The sequence below is a fragment of the Melitaea cinxia genome, chromosome 19 (assembly GCF_905220565.1).
Source record: "Melitaea cinxia chromosome 19, ilMelCinx1.1, whole genome shotgun sequence".
Lineage (NCBI taxonomy): Eukaryota > Metazoa > Arthropoda > Insecta > Lepidoptera > Nymphalidae > Melitaea > Melitaea cinxia.
The window spans coordinates 2,802,639-2,827,146 of NC_059412.1; the positions used below are offsets into that span (position 1 = coordinate 2,802,639).

The 24,508-nt window shown below is 32.7% G+C and overlaps 2 protein-coding genes and 2 long non-coding RNA genes across 5 annotated transcripts in view; 3 read left to right on the forward strand and 1 right to left on the reverse strand.

The window, feature by feature from the left end:
• Positions 1-252: 252 nt before the first annotated feature.
• LOC123662617 (ataxin-10) lies at positions 253-8,813 on the reverse strand. Its single transcript, XM_045597433.1, has 8 exons — positions 8,534-8,813; positions 7,589-8,454; positions 6,159-6,293; positions 4,778-5,606; positions 3,553-3,697; positions 2,970-3,033; positions 1,817-1,878; positions 253-1,027 (listed from the first exon to the last, which is right to left on the reverse strand). Exons 1-8 carry the CDS (start codon positions 8,770-8,772, stop codon positions 905-907), a joined length of 2,463 nt encoding a protein of 820 aa, XP_045453389.1. The 5' UTR covers positions 8,773-8,813; the 3' UTR covers positions 253-904.
• A 614-nt stretch (positions 8,814-9,427) lies between these two features.
• LOC123663097 lies at positions 9,428-9,824 on the forward strand. The gene is made up of 2 exons (XR_006744608.1): positions 9,428-9,531; positions 9,729-9,824. It is a non-coding gene; the product is annotated as an uncharacterized LOC123663097 (long non-coding RNA).
• Positions 9,825-10,037: 213 nt separating this feature from the next.
• LOC123662826 lies at positions 10,038-10,692 on the forward strand. Of its 2 annotated transcripts, XR_006744545.1 has the most exons (3): positions 10,038-10,212; positions 10,301-10,464; positions 10,576-10,692. It is a non-coding gene; the product is annotated as an uncharacterized LOC123662826 (long non-coding RNA). The 2 variants fall into 2 exon arrangements; XR_006744544.1 differs by lacking the exon at positions 10,038-10,212 and having other exon boundaries at positions 10,219-10,464.
• Positions 10,693-13,363: 2,671 nt separating this feature from the next.
• Positions 13,364-24,508, forward strand: part of LOC123663055 (E3 ubiquitin-protein ligase SH3RF1-like) — a 56,739-nt gene continuing 45,594 nt past the window's right edge. The window contains exons 1-2 of the mRNA XM_045597796.1: positions 13,364-13,717; positions 18,791-18,916. Of these exons, the coding sequence (XP_045453752.1) occupies positions 18,803-18,916 (114 nt within the window). The 5' untranslated portion in view covers positions 13,364-13,717; positions 18,791-18,802. The remainder of the gene's footprint in view (positions 13,718-18,790; positions 18,917-24,508) is intronic.

Sequence of the window (24,508 nt, forward strand, 5' to 3'; positions counted from 1 at the left end):
TTGGCCAGTGTATTTAAAAGCCAGTAGTTGGATGGTTACACCATCGGTCGGCTTTTTAAGTTCCAAGGTGGTAGTGGAATTGTGTTATCCCTTAGTCACCTCTTACGACATCCACGGGAAGAGATGGGGCTATATTCTTTAATGCCATAGCCACACAGCCTGAGTTGTAACTAAACTTTTATAATAAGAATGTCAAATATTTAAAATCCTATGAATCAAAACTGAAAAGATAAAATGAAATAAAACTAAATATTTATTTTAATATCTTTATTATTGTTTTGTGGGTATGATGTTTTATTATATAGATATACTGACTTGTAAGCAATTTTATTTCGATGGATATTTTGTGTAAATATTCAAATATACCATATATTGTCAAAATGCGTTTGATATTACATCCAGATCTCAAACTCAATAGACTTCCAGTACATATTTTCCAGACTCCATATATAATAATAAATACTATTAAAAGCGTTATAAAATTTGTTTGACAAGATTTCTCGAATGTTCGGGAATTCATGCTCTTTTGAAGTAAGCAAAAGTACGATACACACACACATACATACATACACATATTACTTTTTTATGTATATCATTCTTCCAGGTTTATAAAAATCTAATTTTAATATTAGTTCTTACTCGACGTGTTTTTGAACATTTAAGTTAATATTTCGAAGTAAGGCTTGCGATGATAAGATAAACTCGACGAGGGTTATATATTCGCTCATTAATATATTTTTAAGCAAAAATATTTTAAAAAATCCCATGTATCATACCAACTTAATAAATATCATAGTTGATCATATAATACTTGTAAAAATAATAAATAAATATTAAGTCATTTTAATATTTTGCACGAATGTTTCCTACGTATTGTGAGCTTTAATAATAAATATTGCTCAATTTAGCTTCGTAGAGGAACTACTCGAATCGTATTTCCTTGCGGATCCGTGTGTAACGTTAAACCCATTTCTTGTAAAACTTCATTGTCTACTGGACCTTGGAGGGTTAACTTTGATATGACTTCCTGAAAGTAAAAATATTTAAATTAATATTCTGTACTATAGTACACACGATATATCTACGACTAACTAAATAGAAATTATATAATTATGTTTGCTTCTAAATATAAAAAGGACCGACTTCAAGTTACAGCTATAAGTAATACAACATAGGTAGTCGAAAGGAATCGTCAGATTTCGTTCATCACACGACAAGTATCACAGACCCAGTAAAAAGTTATGATATAAACACACAAAAAATAAAAAAGGATGTTCTCAATTCAACAATTGAGAACATCCTTTTTTAAATCGGTTAAAAATAAAATATAATAATATAAATTATTTATTAAGAACACGAAATATATGCCGGTAAAAATTTCATAGCGGAACCTCAGTGGTTTCTTAGTTTGAAACCTCAATAGGATAAGAACTCTCAAGCATCACCTGTCGAACATAAAGACAAACGGCCATATCACGACAACCGTCTATTTGGCCAAAAAAAAAGTTGTCACAAGTAGGGATTGTACCCAAACGTAACAACAACAAACGGTCAATATTATCACTAAGCCAGTAATAACGTATGTAATATATAAATTATGTAATAAATATATAAAGCATGTAAATAACTAGCTGCCCTGACAGACTTCGTTCTGTCAAAAGTTAATAGTATTTTTTTTTTTTTTTTTTTTTTTAATATCAAAACTTTCCGTGGGTCGGAACACACAAAGATAAATTAGCCGAATTGGTCGAGCCATTCTCGAGTTAAGCGCTTAACAACATTCATTTTTATTTGTATAGAAAGAATATATACATACTTGATTTTCTGGACAATTTTCACAAAGGCAGCGAACTGCAAATATGACCCACTGCATTATTACTGTCAAATTATAAGGAATTTTATCGATCTTTATATCTTCTCTTCTCTCTTCTATCTTTTATAACTAAGGTATTACTTATATCTAATAATAAATATTGTCAACATTCAGAGTCGCCTATTCCTAAGATAAGTGTTAGTAGACATCAATATTCGGTGCGACTTTACGAGAAGTAAGCGGAAATAACTAACTTGCTTTATGTCAAAGATTTATTATTAATATGTCGGTTGATCTTGTTCATGTTCTGTATCAATTCCTGTTTCCTTACAAAATTATAATAAAATATTAGTACATTATTTCTCCATTATTATTTACATACTAGCTGATCCGGCGAACTTCGTATCGCCTAACACAAAATTTATCGTATGGTATTAAGTAAAGTTCAAATTGACATTTAAGTATTATCACAAATCTTTTGTATGGGAGTATAGAAAAGTGTTGTTTTTAGACTTTTTCAGGAAATTTTAAATTTTTTTTTTTGAATTTTTCTCTCCGTAAGAACCATCCTCGTACTTCAAGGAATATTTTAAAAAAAGAATTAGCGAAATCGGTCCAACCGTTCTCGAGTTTTGCGCTTAGCAACACATTCAGCAACTCATTTTTATATTATAGATTAGATACATAACAATAAGCAATTTATTGCTTGTGTTATAAGAAACAGCTGACTAAAATAACTACATTTTTTTAAAATAAATATACAATTGTCACTTTATTATTTTTTTAGTCAGCCAACCCGCAATAGAGCAGCATGGTGGGTTAAGCTCCGATCCTTCTCCTATACGTAGCAAGATGCCTATGCCCAGCTGTGGGATGTTACAAGCTGAATCATCGTCAAACATTATATTACATATTACACCTAGACTCGAATTTGCAATTGCAAACAGACTGCAGGATTGCTGGAATAGAAACTACAACTACCAGAGCAGAAAGCAGGGTCACTGAAAACTATGTGTGCGGGCTTGTCAAAATCAAAAATATATAAACAAAGTGAGTCTTAAAAGGTATAAATTATAAAAATACGTTAGGGATTGGATATATATATATATATATATATATCAAATACATTATTTGACTAATTATTTGTAAAGGATACAAGGATTTCGAGCGTCAATATTACAGCAATCGAGTAATACTGGGATCACTTCTAACTCCCGCATCTGAAAATTACATTAAAACATACAAACATTACTATTATACTCATTTATGACTAGCTGCCCGGACAGACTTCGTTCTGTCAAAAGTTAATAGTAAGAAAAAAAATTTAAATTTTTTTTAGCATTTAAACATTCCGTGGGCCTTAAGGAACATACAAAAAATTTAATTATTCGAGCCATTCTCAAGTTATGCGCTTAGCAACATTCATTTTTATTTATTTAGATATTAAATAATATGCCATTATTATATGCAATTTGTTCAGTAAATTAAATTAATTTATTCTAAAAAACACAAGTCTCTGGACAGGAACTTTTTAAGTTCTAAGACTAAGACCAGATTAAAACTACAGTTCAATTTAACTTTAAACTAAAATGAAACATAGAACTGAAACTCCTCAAATAATCACAATCAAAGAAAGTTAATAGAGCCTCTAAACTGTTGATCTTTGTCTAGTAAGATATTAAAATGCTCAGTACAGTATAAAAAAAGTTATAAAATAAACAAGTTTTATATATGTATACCTGTTTCTTATTTTCCTGGTTCTTCCAACATAAGTTAGCGAGAGTGCGCACTAGGGACGCCTTGAAACCGAACGCTACGTGATGTTCTACAGTTTCCACCATTGTTACCGATTTCTTCGGAGTGGACATGTCGATTGCTCCTAATCTGTAATGAAATAAGATATTGGAGTTAATTTATAGATTACTAGCTGACTCGGCAAACGTTGTCTTGCCACTAAACGCTATATAAAAATAGGGGTTGGTGGTAGAATGGTGAAAATTTAGTGTTGTATGTATTTTTTAACGCCAAATCACAATAAAATAAAGAAAAAATAATTTATCTAAAAATTAAAGAAAAAAATTAGGGGTGGACTACCCTTAACATTTAGGGGGATGAAAAATAGACGTTGTTCGATACTCAGACCTACCTAATGTGCACACAAAATTTCATGAGAATCGGTCAAGCCGTTTCAGAGGACTTTAACTACAAACACCGCGACACGAGAATTTTATAATATTAGATTTGCATAAAAAAGTACATTAAGAATTTTGAAAACTTTACGGAAATTTTTTACGGATGAAACGGCAACGTTTTTGTCGATGGCGCTGGAACGGAAATCTTATGTATGTATGCACGCACTTCTTTTTTTATTATTGCCTAAGAATAACATTTTATAATTAAGTCAATAAAATTAAAATAGAGTTTACATTGTACAATCAATTTGTAATATGCAAACATTTATTAACTTTTGATTGAGGAACTCTATTATTTTATCTAATACATACATTGTGAATAAGAAACATCTTTCTTTTTTCATACCTATTTGTAATCAATAAACCATTTAAGAATTGAAGTAACTCTCTTACAATTAGAAATCTATATAATTCAGAAATATAAATAATTAAGTAAATATTTACACAATACATACACGGTCGTCTGTTCCTAAAGTAAGCAACTTAATGCTTGTGTTATAGGTAACAGCCGACTGGTATATAGCTACATATTTTTTTTCGATAAACATACTTATAAATAATACATATAGGTATAAATATATAAATAAATATTTATATTACACCCAGACTCGGAGTGGGAATCGAACACACAACCTTCGGAGCAGAAAGCAGGGTCACTACAAACTGCGCCCACGGGCTAGTCAACTCAATTCAGAAATATCAAGAAGAAATAAAATATGATAACGAACTTGTAACCTGTGAAAAGAGAACATAATTTTCTTTTAAATTTTACCTCGTTTTCTGCGATTCCGGTGAATCAATTTTCACAAAAGGAACCTTAACTGTACTTTCATCCGATATTTTAACTTCTTTCGCCGGTTCCGCTTTCTTCTCGACATTACTATTATCGACTCTTGTCTTTTCCGATGATATACCTAAAATCTTCTGTAGCTGCTCGCCCAGATCGAAATCCGTTGACAAGTTTTGACTTTTCTTAACTTCCTTCGGCGTATCGGGCGACTGTTTTTGCGATTCTGTTTCCTGTTGATTTTCTGATAACGGAGGTGATATTTCACTTGGAGACGCTTTTATTTCTTTACTATCAGATTTCACCATATGTATTTCCGTTGGCGGATCATTAGGTGAACTATCTTGAGACTCAGTTCGACTAGACTCTTGAAACTCAAGTCTCGGTTGAAGACCAACAGGGATAACTTCTGCTATTGTATTCATACTGGCTGTTGGTGATTGTGCGTCTATAATTAGGGGGGGTTCATTATCTTCCGCGATGTCTATTTTGTGTTCGAGACTTATCCTTCTTATGGGCAACTGAATCCGCTCATCCGTCTTTGGCACAGAGCTACTTCTCTTAAAGGCTACTTTTGTAAGGTCATTATCAATTTTCGCGTTAGTACTACCCTCGGAACCGCTTCTTGCGCTTTTATCGGGCGTATCGATTTTTTGCTGTAAGTTGTCTATAGCGTTTATGTCCAGTTTGTCTATGTATGGGGGATTGTCATTACATTCGAAGTATTGCTCGCTGCTTTCAGACTCTGTGCATTCCGATGTCGTCTCATTGCACGAAAGCATGTTATCAGCCGAGTCATTCTTACATAGAGGATCTAAAATTATAAGATTTACTTGGTCATACTTTAAATCCAATAATCTGGTTTTAGAAATTTCAACAAATGACAAGTATATAATTGTATTATTATTATAAATATTTTAGACCATCTTAAATTTCATAAATTATTCATAATCATGTGGATCCAATTAAGTGTTTAAGGAAAAAATTCATCAATGTGTATTTGTTACTATTTCGTGAGGGGTGTGTCCATCTTTATAAATTTAAAGAATATTATTACAGCTGATATTATACGTTAATATGAAGGAACATAAGGAATTCTGATAGCGATTGTAACTCATATTAGGTAATATATCCGCCAACCCGCATTGGAGCAGCGTGGTGGATTAAGCTCTGATCCTTCTCCTACATGGGGAAAGAGGCCTGTGCCTAGCAGTGGGATATTACAGGCTGAAGCGAGCGAAGGTACGACAGACAGACAGACAATATTAAAAATATTCTTTAAGAAGTAATATGTTATGTGTTTTTTTTTTTTTACAAAAGTAAGTGTTTTAATATAAGCTAAGGCTAAGAATAATATTTATCTTACTTTCTTGTGGTACATTTACTGCGGGCATATTTTCATCATTCACTAGCTGCTTGCCTGTAGCTTCGTACAATTTGTTAATTGACGAGAAAAAGTTGTTGCTTTCCTTGCCTAGCTTATGTATTGCTCTTAACAGAACTGAAAAATAAAGTAATAATAATTATTAAACTTACAGTAATTATATTATTGATTAATTATAAATAAATATTGATCATTCATCATCATCATTTCAGCCTATTACAGTCCACTGCTGGACAAAGGCCTTCACGAGTTCGCACCAAAAATAGAGTAAACCCATGTGTTTTGCCCATATCACCATGCTGGGCAGGTGGGTTGGTGACCGCAGGGCTGGGTTTGTCGCACCGAAGACGCTGCTGCCCGTCTTCGACCTGTGTATTTCAAAGCCAGCAACTGGATGGTAATCCCACCATCGGTCGGCTTTTTAAGTTCCAAGGTGATAGTGGAACTCTGGTGTCCCTTAGTCGCCTCTTATGACACCCACGGGAAGAGAGGGGATGACTATATTCTTAATGCCGTAACCACACAACAAAAGTAAATGTTATACAGCAGAAAATTTCTATTTTGTATTTCAGGGTCATAAATTATAAGTGACAATTAAACAGAATGAAACAGAATGGTAAACTTAAATGTTATCAAAACGACCGAAATTTAACACTAGTATAAATAATCTAATATCATTTTGTGGATTGTGGTCTAAAGAATTAAGTATAAAAGTAAATAAATAATTGTTTTAATTGAATTATCATTTTCCTGGTTTTAATACATTTAATAGATTTACATTCTTAAGCTATGTACAGAGTACCTGACATGTTATGTTATATTATCAATAATTATTTCTTAAGACTTATTAGGTTGACTGCTTTGACCCTGTTAAATGTGTACATCATAGTTTCTTCAATACCTTTAAGGTATTTAATATATAACTTCATCTGCGTGGAATTTAACAATAAAGTTATTGTTCAGTTTGCACAGTTCAAATATATAAATTTTAAAAATAAAAGTAGCCTAAGTTACTCTTTATACATCAGCTATTTGCCAGTGAAAGTTCTAGTCAAAATTGGTCCAGCCGTTTCAGAGATTAGGCGGAACAGACAGACAAAAAACGTAAAAAATGTTATTTTGGTATATGTATCGTGGATACATCCATATGCATTTAGTAAAAAGCAGTTATTTTAATATTACAAACAAACACTCCAATTTTATTCATTTGTAATGATACAGCTCATTTGAGATTTAATTTAATTTTTTAAATTATTCTGTATTGCTATACAGAATTAATTCACAAAAAATACTCAGAAACATCTTATACTTGAACTTGTTAATCAGATATTACATAAGTTTGTCCAAAATGAAAGTTATGAAACTCTATCTGACTACATAGGAGTACACTATAAAATGATCTCTATACTCACAGGCACAATTGATAAACAAGGATGTGTCACTCTGCAAACAATCCATGTAGGTGTCCATACTTGATGCCGTAGCTATTATCTCCAACAAGAATACAACTTCCTGTGGTTCAATTGTATTTACATACTTATCTACAGTTTTTAAAATACAATCGGACTTCATCTTAAACTCGTGAGCCATAAATTTAACAAAATTAACCGAAACATTTATATCCTGCGATTCAGTCGACATCAAAATATTATATGCCAAATTTAAAACAAGCATACGGCATTCTGGGTCCAACTTTGAATAAAGCTTTTCTATGTACGTACTCTCAACGCCAATCAAATATTCTATAATCAAGTGTGGGTATTCTGTATTACCATTAATATACATGTAACCCAGAGAGTTTAAAAGTGCTACGTCATCTGGTAGCACGTTCGGTTGACCTAATAATATATTATAAACTATCATAGCCCCAGCAGAAGCAATTTTTTCATTCTGTCCGATCAAGCAATTGAGAATTATAGCATCAAATTTGTTCCAAATTATTATTTGATTAAAAGGATTATTCACAACGAGATTACCTAATGTTTGAATTAGGACAGTCATACATGATTCGTATTTTTTTTGTAGTTCTTCATTTATGAAATCGACACTTGGATGCTGGTATTCAGTGGCAAGAATTAACATTGAATCAAGGATAGATAGTTCTTTCGAGATATATGTTTGCATCTTTGTACCGGCCGCAGCGCAGGACCGGACTAGACGTAGGCACTGCTCCGCCACAGCAAGAGTACTTCGATTATACGAAGCTTGTTCCACATCTAACCGCATTATGTGAAGAACTTCTGCTATCAGACGTAATGTGTATTCTGAAGCTTTTTTCCTATAAAAATCATAAAAATAAATTAAGACAAATAATACAATATCAGTTTGTTTGATCAAATTATGGAGAAATCGCTTACGGTCGTAATCTTCCGGTTTCTGCGTCTCGGGAGAGTTGCGCTTCTGCGCGCAGCATTTCTTCCACTGCATCCCATTCTCCAGTTTCTAGTTGAAAATTAATAAGTTTGGCATCTAACAGAATTTCCTCAGCGAACCATACACTTTTATCTCGGGACATTTTTATTGAGAATATATATGAATTTTCGATTTTGTGCACTTTGCATGAATGTTGATAATTTATGGGTACGTCAATGTCCATGTCAAAGTGACTTGTTACCTGCACGAGTTCTCACTTCTGGTATAACTGTTGGTTTTGCTTTTGATACTAAAAAGACCAATCAATACTTTTAAAAGTTACCTACCCTTAATAGTATTAACAGCAAAAATTATATAGCAATTTATTTATCTTCATTAATCAATTATCAATTATTCTTTATCAATTATTCTTAGTCAATTGCTTTTTGAAGTAAAATAATAAATACTGTAATAAAACACGCACTATATATAAAATAAAAATATTTTTAGTATTGAAGAATAATATAGATATTGAAATGCGATTAACCTATTTATTAACTAAATATATTACAATATTTGATACTTATTAGCCCATTAGTTGCATACATGGAGCATAGAGAAAAGGAGACCGATCGCTACGTACTAAAGCATAGCCCGCCTGTCCCTAAAAACTTGTTTCAGCCACCAGTCTACGCTGCTGACGGTAAGTTGCCTCTGTGAAGTTAGCTGTTTATGTCATGTGCTTATGAGTACAAGTAAATGAAGTTAGTTGAATAATGTATTTTGTAAACAATGTTTACAAATTTTCTTTGCGGCATTTGTGAGAAAATAATCGTGCTCCGTAATTTTTTAATTTTTGACCAAAAGAAACATTACAAAATGGTGAAACATTCTATTGTGCGTGGATGTAAAAGAGATTTAGCATCTGATCGCTAAAATAGAATGAATTACTGAAAAACAATTTGCGTCAATCATCTTTATTCAAAGTACCAAACTACCAAAGGTAATAATATCTTCATACGTTATTGATTCATAGCTGTACATTGGAATACTGAATATGTAAAATTATTATTTGCTTAGTTAATCATGTTTTTTTAAATAAATTAATCTTTATTGAACTTTTAAGAAATTGTTGAAATTAAGGTTAATTACAAGATTTGCAAGTAATTACATTCTCAAAATTTATTCATTCACTTTCAGAATAACGTATTGAGGGAAAATGGGTAAAAGCTTTATCACAACAATTGACTCCAAATCAGTTTTGTGTGAGAAGCACTTTCGCGAAGAAGATATTAAGAAAGCTGATCGATTGGTTATTAATGGGGCTGAAACTATCATCCCTCGCGAAAGGTGGACTCTTTTGAATGACAATGTCATTCCAATAAACCTTCAGGATTTGGAAAAGGACATTTCTGAAGAGGTTTGTGAATGCCAAAAATTTACTATTTTTAGATGATATTGAAATATAAGAAATATCAAATCTGTTTACTTTACTTTAAAGTTGTTTTTTTTTTGTTACAGCAAGTTCCAATAGTGCAAAATGACATTAATAACTGACCAATCGAAAAACCTGGATTATACACAACCCTTGTTAAAAATCGTTCAAGGTAACAATTTAAAAGAAGATTCTCAACCAGCAGGACCCCATCATATGGAATCACCAGAGATTGTAACAGCTAATAATGTAAAAGACTTAGATATTATTATGTTTATCATATTGTTATAGATTTGCGAGATTTTAATATTTTTTTGTACATAAATTTCAACATTAGGTCATTATCTCGAACATGTCTCCACCATCATGTGTTACACTAGAAGAGATCCATGCTCATTTTCACTCAATACTGATCCAAGGATGGTGTTATTTTGCTTGTGATGAAGAGTTGATATTATATAAGATATGAATTTTACTATTTCCAATAATCTTTCAGTGAAGGTAAATAATTTTCTCATGCTTTTTTGAATAATTTTATCTATTCATAATGCATACAGAGCATTTTATAAAATTTATTAAGTTTTGCTCACATAATCATTTCTGATACAACAGGTTTCTTTCTCTCAACAACCAGAAATTGTTATTGATACTACATCATCTATAGAAGATATAAAAATGTATATGGAAACTCTGCAAGCGACTATTTTATGTAAAGGAACTGACATACACTATAGGTACGATATATTTTCTTTCATTTCTTTTAATATAAATAAAAATCTCATACTATTACACATTCGGTGAAAATTGAAAATAAACTTAAAGATTCACCTAAATCGAGGCTCCATCTAGAACTGTGACACCTGAAGTAAAAACAAGCATCAAGTACATCTTTTAGTAGTAGTGTGAAAAGAAAGAAAGTATCTACATTACCTTTGAAAAATTCCAAATCATCTTGTAAGTCAATAGATATGTGTTTTAGGTAGCAGATTTTTTTTGTAATTATCTAACTGTATGCAAATGAACTTGTAAATAATGTAAATACATTTATAAAGCAATTTTATGAAATAAAAAAATATGATATTTTAATTGTTTTTTATTTATTTTACTACTAAGTCGTTAAATCTAGCAAATTTTGATTTTTCATTTCTACTAACTATCACTCAATATTGATACTAATTCACCACTTCGCCAGTAAACCTGTATAGTAGTCACAATGCAAAGGCCACGTTTATATTGTCTCATTGTTAATTAAATAATTAACAGATAGTCTAATAATATGGATAATATATTTCTGATAATTTTAGTACTATTTACTGACTCTTAATTTACTTTGAGAAAAGTTGTATTTATAATTATAAATTATTTGAAGAAACATATTGTAAGCATCATTAAAAACAGTAATGTGGTGTTTTTATGATTTTTATTGAAAAAAAAATTAATAAAACCATATCAAAATATGCATAATATTGTTCATAATTAATGAGAGACAATAATGTAATTTTTATACAAAAAAAGCTATAGAATGCTAAAGGTGGTGGTTGCGGGTTCGATCCCCGCACATAACAAACATTTATATTGGCCATACAGATGTTTGCTGTGGTCTGTTTGTGCAGTCCTTTTGAGTCTCCCCACCGTGCCTCGAAGAGAATGTTATGCCGTCGGTTCCTGTTGTTATCATGTACATCTGATAGCGATTGATAGGGAATAAATCTTCCAACCCACATTGGAGCAGCGTGGTGGATTAAGCTCTGACTTAAGCACTGACACGGGGGAAAGAGGCCTATGCACAGCAGTGGGATATTAGAGCATTACATGCTGAAGCATACGGGAAGAATACCACTAACAAATGCTATAGTTTTAACTTATTTAGTATCACAGAACAAAAAAGAAAACATATAGACCTAATCCCAGCCGTGGGATGTTAAAATATTGATCTTATAAAAACAATTTCACATCTTACTGATAAAGTCTCAGTATCTGTAACTTATTGAATCTATAACGATATGAAACGGATAAGTTTCTGAATGTTTTCATTCCGCTTCACACTTCACTATCTGGCAAATACTTTCTATTCAGAACCTTTTTTAATTTATATTATAGGTAATTTCATATTCGAATCTTATTAATAGGTAAACATCGTAAATATTTTACTTAAAGTACATTTACAATAAATGTGAACAAAAAATAAAGGTTATAAAAAATGTATAAGTGTTATATTAACTGTGAAGTTTTATACTAAGCTTCCTATCGCAGCTTTATTGCATTGAAATAGATTATTATTACGTAACTTAATCCAATATCGTCTACTTCTGAATGAATCTTTATTGTGAATTAAATTAATGCCCGTGGTTAAAAATATGCAAACACCTCACAGACGTGTAAATAAGACAGTCTTCTCTATAATTATTATTTAGTACTATCTGATCCGAAAGGGACGTCCTTTTTTGCGAATTATCGAAGTTTAATCACTGTATTCTGATTTTTCTTTTCAATTTATGCGAAATTTTCGCATGAGTTCGCCACGTATATACACATCTCTGGAGTTGTTATATACGTTGAATTTTTTTTCTATCGGTCATTGTAACTTATACTTAAAATATACATAAGTTAAAACTTAAAGAATATCAGGTAAAATGAAACCCAGTCTCTTAATTTATATGCTAGTGTAAATTCGAAACAACATCTGTAAAAGCGTAGAAACGTGTGTATATTATTACGATAACAACTATTACAACTTTTTAAATTGTTGTAGCTCAGAAACAGTTTTTCAGCTTGTTAGGAATTTATGCACCTTCGAATGTCTAAAAAATGATCGAACTAAATGTTGATAGACTTGATAGATCAGTTCAAATTAGCGCACAACAGCCCGCGCTTTTATTGAGGCAACTTAGCGATCGCAGCGCTACGCTATTTCGTCGATATTTTCGGGACACTATTTTCTATAGCGATCGTTCTCCTCTTCTCTATGCTCCATGGTTGCATAAATCAGATTATATTTCATGAGAGATTAAATAAAAATTATTATAGTTTGAGATATCTAAGATCTTTGCCTAACTCAGTCCTTACTATCAAACAAAATATTATTGAAACTTTTACCTCCAGTTTTAACGACGTGAACTGGACGTGAAGTTCATGGGTGAAGTTATATTATTAAATGTATGTTTTATATTTAAGAAATTTTATTATAATTAAGAAGACATCAGATCATAAACTTTTTATTACTTGTTTCTACTAAACTTTTAACTTAATCTCATTTCTCATGGATTAACTTAAAACAACATTCTGACAAAATAGGTATCAGCCGCTGGTATCAGCTCTCGAATTCAGTAATATTTTGATGTGTCGATATGGCAACACAAGGAGATAGTTGCCTATTCCCGCCCCCGCTTCACCTGTCGTCTCACCAATCGTCTCGTTCGCCTGGTCGGTGATCGGTCGAAGTTCGTATACTCTTTAAGTCTTTAGAAGTTCGAACGAATGGAATGAGCAAGCGGCGAGACTGGCATTTGTGCGTGAAATTATACAAGTTTTTGTGTGAACCAATGCTTTTTTCTCAAAATAATAAATTCTCCCGGTGACCCTTCGAGTATATGTGTTATTAAAGCTTCCAGTGCCGACGACAGAATGGTGTGTCGTTTCAAATAAAGCGTTTGTGTCTTAAAAATTTAGTGACTGGTTCGGGGTGGTATCCTGGTTTTGTTTCGTGCCGTGTAATAATGGAGCTTCCCGCTAACGTCGGAATTTAAAACATCTGGTGAGTCATCAACGTTTTCGAGATGCAATAATTTCTCACGCATTCTAAGTTTTATATTTATGGGTATAAAAGGACTCGTTTTATCAAAACAAAATTCTACAAGAACGAACAAGATCGCGTTACATTAACTGTGGCGCTATTTTCGAATTTATTGTTTTTTATGTTGTCTTTTCCTAAATTTATATAAGCATTCCGCTAAACGTAAACACATGACTTTAATTCGTTTAAAATAAATTCTTGGCACATGTCCAAATTTCAACGTCTTTGGACTGTCTCGCCTGGGAAATCATAACAGGTTGCAGTATTTTATCAAGAATGTATAAACAACGCGTAGCATGTAACATTTTAAGAGTTAATATTAACTTGTGAGACACATTTCAGCCCTGTTTCCAACTAGTTTTACGTAAAAAGAACCTTTTTGAACATATCCTGGTAATATATATATGCAAGTTGTGCAATCGCTTGCACCTACGTACACAAATTAATAAACTAAATTATTCTTGTGAAGGGTTTATATTTTTTTATCAAGAAATTTTTAAATTATGAGTTCATTAAAAGTAGTTCAAAGTAAGCCAAACCCATTCCATTTTTTTTTTAATGAAAGAATGTCAGTTAAATTGGATTGTTTAAAAAGGTCCAAACACACAATGACAATGATAATAATTTGGATTACATATTATAATTTATATAATGTAGGATGGCCTGAACGGGTTCACTAGTTAGACTGATTATTGACTCACAGGTAAAAGCCAGTAAAGTATAAATATTGAAGTCTGAGAAAATAGAGTTTATAGACTTGGATTGCTATGAACTAAAGACTGGGTTGTCAGGAAGAAATGGCTAATTAGCCATAAGTCCTCCCATTGGGCTTCACTGTCTGTAACTATTCCTATGCTTTGTTTGTAATATATTTGTCGGTGTACAATAAAGTATAAAATAATAATAAATAGTATAATATTAATAAAAGTTTAATAAAATAGGTTTGTTGATATACTTTACCAGTATAATCATAAAAAGAACCCCTTTTATTATTTGATTATGTTTTAGGTAATGTATATTTCTTCTTCTTTGTTAAGCCTGGTGTTAAAGTATTCCTATATTTTAAAGCTTTTTATAATAACCAATGCTTATAAGGCAGTCAGGAGGCCAGGAGGCAGCAGGCAAGATATTTTTTAATTAGTTCATATCAGTTCATATCTCCACAATTTTAAGTAATATTTTAGTTTATTAGTCTATATATACATAAATTTTCTCTATTTGTTATTATAATAATCCACGACACGTTGGCGCGACGGTCACAGCACTGGTTTGTGGTTGTTGCGCTGGCGGTTGCGGGTTCAATCCCAGCACATTACAAACAATTTTTTGTGATAAGACCGCCTGTTGTACATTTCTTTTTGTGTATTGTTTTATAAATTGTAAACTTCTTTTTATGTGTACAATAAAGAGTAATATATTACTATTGTTGGATGCTTGCCGTGGTCTGGGTGTTTGGGCAGTCCTTGTGGATCTCTCCACCGTGCTTCAAAGAGCATGTTAAGCCGTCAGTCCTGGTGGTTATCATGTACTTACACCTGATAGCGATTGTTACTCATAGTAGGGAATATATCCGGCAACCCGGATTGGAGCAGCGTGGTGGATTAAGCTCTGATCCTTCTCCTACATGGGTAAAGAGGCCTATGCCCAGCAGAGGGATATTACAGGCTAAAGCGAACATTCTAATCTCTCCTTTGCTCCCTCTTAAAACAACTTTAATATTAATTGGTAAAATATTAATAGGTTTGATTTATCTTAATATATATAAATCTCGTGTCACAATGTTTGTCCTCAATGGACTCCTAAACTACTTAACCGATTTTAATCAAATTTGCACACCGTGTGCAGTTTGATCCAACTTAAAAGATAGGCTATATTTTATTTTGATATATTATGTTATTATTCAGAAAAGAATAAGGTGATACGAAGTTCGCCAGGTCAGCTAGTATAATTATATAAATCAAATATTGCTTTGATTAAAATTGTTGTATTTTATTACATATATTATATTACATATGCAATAATTAGTGACCTCACCTCAGAAGTTTTGTGGTTTACCCTAATACTTGCATAATTGGAAAATACATGTCATTGGTATGAAAATATTGAGTTTTATATGTGCTGAAGTAGTAAAAGTTATAGTATAGTAAAGTAGTACATACTCAAGAGTTATTTAATTAATTTTCACTTGTAATTCAACTGAAGTTCATACATAGAAATGCAGCTTACAACATACATACACATACATGCATACATATTTATATTTGTTAGTTGTAACTGATTTAAATACTTTATTGCACATTTTGTACTTAAATAAAAGTAAAATACAATAATAAACAAACTTAATGAAGTCCAAAGATCTTTTGACTAACAGATGTTAGTCTGTCAGTAATTTCTTCTACACAACCCCTGTCTATATATTATTATTATTACTAGTTTCATTTAAAAATTATTACTCTACAAAGTCTTTATTGAGAATGGTTATATTAAAGAAAAGTGAAGCAAGCATAAACATGAATGAAATTGTCTGTATTGTGTATTGCAAGTTGTATTGTGATGATGCAAGAATTCAGTTGCTTTTGTAATCATCTTTACAGCCTATACAGTCCACTGCTCGGATTCGCCATTTTCGGCGCGAACTTGTGGAGGCCTATGTCCAGCAGTAGACTGCGATAGGCTGAAATGATGAGTGAAGAACCAACTTAAAAAAAGAGGCGGTTCACAATTCTTCTGGTTTTTGTCATAGTGGTATTGTTGTGTAGATTTGACAAGTAGTTTTTGTATTGAACTTTATACTTGTTTTTTATGCTTATTTACAAATAAATAAATTTTTCCAGTCAGATCTGTGAATTTAGAATGTGAATTACAAAAAGTTCACATTAAAAACTTAATTTTTTCAACTGAGGTAGGGCACAGCAGTAATTTCCTGCTCAAAATATGAAGCAGCCCGACTAGGGTAGTACCTCGACCTTACAGAAGATCACAGCAAAATAATACTGTTCTCAAGCAGTATTGTGTTCCTGTTGGTGAGTAAGGTGACCAGAGCTCCTGGGGGGGAGTGGGGATTGGGTCGGCAACGCGCTTGCGATGCTTCTGGTGTTGCAGGCGTCTATAAGCTACGGTAATCGCTTACTATCAGGTGAGCCGTACGCTTGTTTGGCGACTTAGTGACATAAAAAAAAAAAAAAATTTGTTTTATTTAAAACATTGCTGACAAGTAAAAACAGACACACAAAAACCATTATAATACACAAGATACAAAAGTGTATAAATAAATAAACGCTTTACACTAAAATAGTATCAAAATAGAATTCAAAGTTAAATTTCAAACAAGAATCTGTTCTGTAAAACATGTAAAAAGTTTAAAGATGAGGATTTTTACCGCTGAACAAAAGTATTGTTATGAAAACACAACGGGCACACAATAGTTGCTATGATGCAAATCATAATACTGTACAATACTCTGAAGAGACATCTCTGCAATAGCTTTAATACACATATTAAATGTTTTATTGTACTCTATTAGTCTATTACATACATAACTATCTTCTAATATATAAAATTCTCGTGTCACGGTGTTTGTAGTTAAACTCCTCCGAAACTACTTGACTGATTCTCATGAAATTTTGTATTGGGTAGGTCCGAGAATCGAACAACATCTATTTTTCATCCCCCTAAATGTTAAGGGTAGTCCACCCCTATTTTTTTTTTAATTTTTAGATAATAAATAATATAATAAATTATTTATTTTTTATTTTATTATGATTTGGTGTTGAAAAATACAACCCTAAATTTTTACCCTTCTACCACCAACCCCTATTTTTAAATAGCGTTTAGCGGCAAGACAACGTTTGCCGAGTCAGCTACTATTCATATATGTAGTTTGTCAATATTAAGTAAACACGCTTATCATAAAAAAAGAGTGTGCTTTAGACCACACGACTGAAGTAAAACTTCTTTCATCATCATCATTACAGCCTATACAGTCCACTGCTGGACATAGGCCTCCACAAGTTAACGCCAAAAATAACGTGAACTCATGTGTTTTGCCCATAGTCACCACGCTGGGCAGGCGGGTTGGTGACCGCAGTACTGGCTTTGTCGCACCGAAGACGCTGCTGCCCGTCTTCGGCCTGTGTATTTCAAAGCCAGCAGTTGGATGGTTATCCCGCCATCGGTCGGCTTCTTAAGTTCCAAGGTGGTTGTGGAACCTTGTTATCCCTTAGTCGCCTCTTACGACACCCACGGGAAGAGAGGGGGTGGCTAAATTCTTTAGTGCCGTAGCCACACAGCACTTCTTTAGTTCCATCTAACTTATATCTCACTCAACTTCCGTTCGTCTCGCCTGATCACATTTTTCGTAACGCTCTCGTCACGCATTCACCAGCTTACTCCCCAAGTCAAGAATGCATAAAGAAGTTTTACTTCAATAATCGAGGTTCAAACTTTTTTGAGGCCTATTTTCAGAATTTAGACCATTATAGGTTGATTCAGTTCAATAAAATGTAGTACATAAATGTATAATAATCAAGACATTTATTTAAACTTATTGTATGACATGAAACTCATTCATGTTTTCTGCACCCTTTTGCATTAGGTGTAATATATATTCGTGGTTCGATATTATACTCGCCTTGCTCTGCGGTTTTATTTGCGGTTCGGAAATTTTGTACAAAATGACTTCACTACGATTTCACTACAATTGTTTTTGAGCAATAAACCGCCTTCTAGAAGGTGTAACGGTCTAACGAAAACCAATTTTGTGCAGGTTTTCAGTGATGCCGGAAATTCCTAATTATAGTATTATATAATTAAATGTGAATGTAAGTTTGTTTGTTACGCTTTAACGCGAAAACAATTTAACCGATCATCATGAAACTGTACACATATTCTTGAAGACATTTAGAAGTCACATGGATACTTTTTATTAAAAAAAAATCAATGCGAGCGAAGCAGCGGGTAAAAGCTATTTAATAAGATGTAAGATTTATAATTATAATAAAAAATCAAATTATAATTATTTATCGTTTCTTTCAGAGGTTGCCCGGGATGGATGAGGGTCTACTTAATGACCTTCTGGAGTGCTCGGTGTGTCTGGAGCGGCTGGACACATCGTCCCGAGTCCTGCCCTGTCAGCACACCTTCTGTTTGAAATGTCTCAAGGTAAACAATTATAATTATGATACAATGGCACTAATTTCTCCCTTGACTTGGACTTATTTTGGGATAAAAAGAGGCCTTGTAACTCAAACCTGTATTACAAAGGAATTTTTGTCTAATTGACACATCTGAAAGTCACATAAAAGTCTAATCTATCTCCGTGCCAAATTTCGTAAAGATCGTGGTTGAACGTGTTTCTAGCTCACATCTTAATCACACAATCCCTCTCTACATTTCTCCTTTATAGGAGAATATACATTTTCTTAGATATAGACCATATAGACCATATAGACCTCTGTATGCAATAGAATACATAGCTATTTCCTATCGAACTCGGTCCAAAACCATTAATATTCATTTAGAAATTATCAGATAGGTCATTTCCTTTAACCTGATTAGCTAAATGGGATATTGGTGTAGCGTTTGTGACAAATTCAGTGTATTATTGATTGTCGATGAGTAGTCATGAGCAAAGTTAAGAAATATATAGTACAAGTAGTAAGTAATATATACTTTTTAACTTCTGTCAGTATTAGTGTGCTGATTATAAGCCAAGCTTTGTTAGGAAGAAGCAATGTTAAACGTAAACAATTTGCTAATACACCTGTGTATACTAAACTAAAAGCTTACAAATATTTGAGATATTTTGATGATTATTTTGCTAATATTCGTTAAAATCGTTTGATGTCATATTTTAGTTTTCATTCTTAAAAGGTCGACCAACTGAGGTAGGGCACAGCAGGAATTTCCTGCTCAAAATATGGAGCAGCCCGACTGGGGTAGTACCTCGACCTTACAGAAGATCACAGCTAAATAATACTGCTTTCAAGCAGTATTGTGTTCCTGTTGGTGCGTAAGGTGACCAGAGCTCCTGGGGGGGATTGGGGATTTGGTCGGCAACGCGCTTGCGATGCTTCTGGTGTTGCAGGCGTCTATAAGCTACGGTAATCGCTTACCATCAGGTGAGCCGTACGCTTGTTTGCCGACCTAGTGATATTAAAAAAAAAAAAAAAACCTGCAACAGTTTTTTTTTTGCAATCATAGAACGGCGCATTATTAGGTATTAGATCGATAAAGTAGCCTATTATTTGGTGTCCTAACGCGTATAATGAACTCGAGAGTGAACGTAGAACAAACAGTCTAATTCTAATTTTTTTTTTTTTTTTTTGAGTTTTATTGTATTAATATGAAAGATTTCAGATTTTTTTTAACTGATGAAAATAAATGGGTTGTTTAATAGTACAAAAAATATTAGAAGCTGTATATATTTACACAAAACAGGTGACATCACTTGGGACTTCTCCGGATGCCTCTTATTTTATGAAGTAATCGTATTTCCATGACCTTGTGTCATTGTGACCTTATGTGTTATACCTATATACGTTATATAATGGCAATTTAAAGTCTCACCGGTCGTCTATTCGATCTATGCCTCACACAGGAAGTCTGGGCACTAGTTGAACGTTATTAGGATATACTATATCCGTTGCTAGGGAATTATGTGTACAACCGAGTTCTATATTTTTTGATATATGTATTTTATATATTATATACACAATGTAGTATGTAGCTACGGTAAGTAACCTAATGCTTGTGTTATAGGTAACAGCTCCCGGATATAGCTACATTTTATTTATTGTTAAATACATATACATAACACATATATAAATATGTAAATATATCGCACCCAGGCTCGATGCGGGAATCGAAACCACAACACAAACTGCGGGAACGGGATAGTCAAAATTTGTAATTAAAACTTTGTTTCATTTCTTTTTTGTTTTTATTTGTTGTATTTATTGTAAGAACGATTCAAAATAAAAATAACAAAGTTCGATGAAATTATCCGTCACTCGAAACTAAGTCAATAAAATGCTAAACGACTTTGAGTCAAACTTATATCTACGTTAACTCATCATAATAAAACAACTTTTTCGGATTTTATCGCGGTTCATTAAGATTTTTAGACGACGTTTCGGATACTTTACAGCAACCATGGTCACGTGAGGACTACACAGGAGGACTATGTTAAACTTTTCTCTTGAGTATTAATTTTTTTTTTTTAATAACTTTACTAATTATAAAAAGTATTCTACAATTTCATCTACGTTCATTATTCGTTCGTTTTAGAACGTTTGACTGTATCTTTGTCATATTCATATATATTAAATTATACATATTATATAAAATCACATTTGACCTATATTGACTTGAAACTTCAACGTTCATCATCAGATTCATATTTGGTTTAAGAAAGTGCGATCGTAATTTAGATTATCGAGCACAGCCTAACTGGCTTAAATAGCCTATGTCTAGTAGTGGACTGCGAAAGGTTGCTGTGATGATGATGTGTATATGTATATATTTATGTATGTGTAAGTATATGTGTATTATATATTATATACTAAAATATTTACTTGTCTTTTTTTTCTTTTTTAATAATTATGTAAGTCTATCATATCGTAGTTTTTTTCTATTTATTATTAATTTTTCCTTCTTAATTTGTGCACACCTCTAACCGCTGCTACTGTATCGTGTCCAGTACCCAAATGTTATCTGGAAGAAATTGATATTTAGCGATAAGATCGCCTTTGTACATCGTGTATTGTATCTTTTGTTATGTGTCTGTATTTCGGTGTACATTAAGAATAAATAAATAAATTGTAGATGAGGCGTTCGCGTAGCGATTATAGCAGCGCCTAATGCGCTGGTAGTCGCGGGTGGTATAATATATTGTACATAATAATTGGTCCAAATAACGAATTTATAATAATTATTATTATTGATTGTCATGGTCTGGTATCTCATCTCTGTATGTTTGACTTTGTATTGTGTTAGTCTAAAGGACCCCGAAGCAGTAAGCAAAAGTGTGAGGGATCTAATGTTATTTAAGAAAAGTCGAAATAGCATTGTACTGTCCGGTAACTAAGATATGTCACAAAATAATTTATTAAAGCATACGGTTATAATTGTGAAAAAACAAGAAAAGGGTCGATTTTATTGTATTTTATATTTGTTTAAAAATGTAAAGCTACCCTCATTTTTTGTACAACCATTCAAAGCGTAGTTAACTTGTTATGGAATATTAAAACAGTTTGAGGACCAGTCTCAAATTACTGCGGATAGTACAAACAGTCGCCGGTACAGACGACGGAAAAATTGTTTTAACAATAATAAATAAAAATGCTATTATATAAATATACAAGCCTGAATTTTAACTGAGTACAAAAAAGGGGGAGGTTCTCAATTCGACTGTAATTTTTTTATGTGTTACCTCATGACTTTACTGCTTGATTTGATGATTCTTTTTTTAATCGAAAGCTGGTGCTTGTCGTGTGTTTTTTTTTTATTTGATCGGGTTCTGACGATTACTTTTGTAGTTATTCGTAATAATAAATATCTAATTTATTATTTTTTCGATTACCTAACGTAGGTAGATGGAAATCTACTCTCACATTTACTTACTCTCTCTCATTTTACTTGTCGATGTAAAATGCAGTCAGTTTTTTTCGTTTTATGACATAGTTATACGTAGATAGCTAGAGATCTAGAATAACAAGCCTACTTTACCCAGATATTTCCATGGGTGTCAAAAAATATGCGGGTGGACCCGTGAGGCGCGGCTAGTATATATTTTTTGTTCGTTGACGTATTTTTCGTCACCGACCTTCGAAAATATATTATTTATTAATACGCACTCTCGCAATACCTTCCCGTGAATTGTTTGCGGTTTTTCTATAAATATCAAGTAAACGTAGCTTTTCATCGAATTACGTAACCCACATACTTATTTACTCGAACTTTAAAACGATTTATTTTTCCATTAATTTTGATGATATTTATATGTATTTTTATAGGTACATTATATTTTTCTTTTTTATTCAATTTAAAAACATATTTTTTGTTTTTATGCAGCTTGTATCAAATTAGTATCTCTTCTAAACAATTGCACAACATCTTTACAGTCTATATTTAAATTAAAATAAATAAGTAACTCACTTTTTATCAAATTCAGAGACGCTTTGTTTCGTTCGTTTCGCCATTTGCTATTCACACAGAAAAAAACACTTTCTGTGAATGCTGACGTGGCGGGAATAGATAATAAGAATGACATTACTTTATACAAGTTAATTGTCATTGCTCTTATTAAATACTTGCTGCCATTTTTGTGCAGTTGATAGTTCTGCAAAACCCTCAGAAGTACATATCTGATTATATTTAATAAAACAATTTATCCATGAAGATTAGAAATTTTAAAAATGAGTGTTTAGATAATGTGGCGCTGGCGAGTAGAGACATCTACGACAGCTAAACTTTTTAAAATCCTAAAGAAATCAAATCATTCATAATAAAGTATTTTCGTGTACTTGATTGCTCTCATAAAGTATATTTACCTAAAATAACATTACATTCACCTAAAATAACGTTTACCTAAAATAACGTACAATACTTTATTATAAAGTACGGGTGGCAACCCTAACTGTGATCGAAAGAAATTTTGAATGTTTCAAATGTTACGGTTCAAAAGATACAGCCCTGTGATCGACAGAGGGACGGAAATAATAGAATTCCGTAGGCATCCTTGCGTACGGGACCCTAGAGACAGTAGTGATACTGGGAAATATATGTACATTTGTTAACTAACCGATATCCGCTACCTCGCTTGCCTTTTTTGTATACTAGCTGCACCCGTGGTTTCAGGCGCGTTAATTTGAAGTAAAAATAGCCTATAGTATATCCTTCGCGGTAAATGGACTATTCAACACAAAAATATTGTTTAAATTCGAACCAGTACTTGCTGAGATTAGCGTGTTTAAACAAACAAACTTATTATTATTTTATTATATATTATCTTATATATAAAATTCTCGTGTCACAATGTTAGTTACCACACTCCTCCGAAATGTTGACGCCTGGACCGATTTTTATGAAATTTTGTGTGCATATCGGGTAGGTCTAAGAATCGGCTACGATCTATTTTTGATACCCCTAAGTTATAAGGTAGTGGGAATTTAGGGTGTTGATAACATATATGAGGGAGCCGGGAGTAATAACATATATGGCAAAACAACGTTTGCGAGGTCAGCTAATAATTATATGCTTGAAGATAAAAGTCTTCGAGCAATGCGTCCTGCCTGTTTTTACATACGGTGCCGAGACGTGGAACACTGACGAGGGAACTAGTCCACAAGTTTAAAGTCTCTCAACGTGCAATGGAACGGGCTTTGCTTGGGGTCTCTCAAAATTAGGATTCGAAATGAAACTATCCGCGAGAAAACGAAAGTAACCGACATAGCCCATAGAATCAGCAAGTTAATGTGCCAGTGGGCTAGTCACCTGTGTCGCAGGACCCATGGCCGTTGGAGCAGACGGGTCCTGAAGTGGAGACCGCGTCTTGGCAAACGCAGTGTGGGACGTCCTCCGGCCCGTTTGAGCGACGATCCACGTAAGATTGCCGGTCTATGTCCAACAGTGGATTGCGATAGGCTGAATTAACTAAATACAAAGACAGCAAGCAAATTTTATAATGTTGATATAGATTATCTAGAAAGAAACGTATAATAGTATTACCTCGACGAGTGTACCTAGCATCCT

What these genes read in the sequence shown, in the direction of transcription:
- LOC123662617 (XM_045597433.1), bottom strand. Translation starts at nt 8,772, where the DNA reads ATGGACATTGACGTACCCATAAATTATCAACATTCATGCAAAGTGCAC. An exon ending in CTTGTTTATCAATTGTGCCT is followed by an intron (nt 6,294 to 7,588) that starts GTGAGTATAGAG and finishes TTTATTTTTCAG; the next exon opens with TTCTGTTAAGAGCAATACAT. An exon ending in TATTGACGCTCGAAATCCTT is followed by an intron (nt 1,879 to 2,969) that starts GTATCCTTTACA and finishes ATAATTTGACAG; the next exon opens with TAATAATGCAGTGGGTCATA.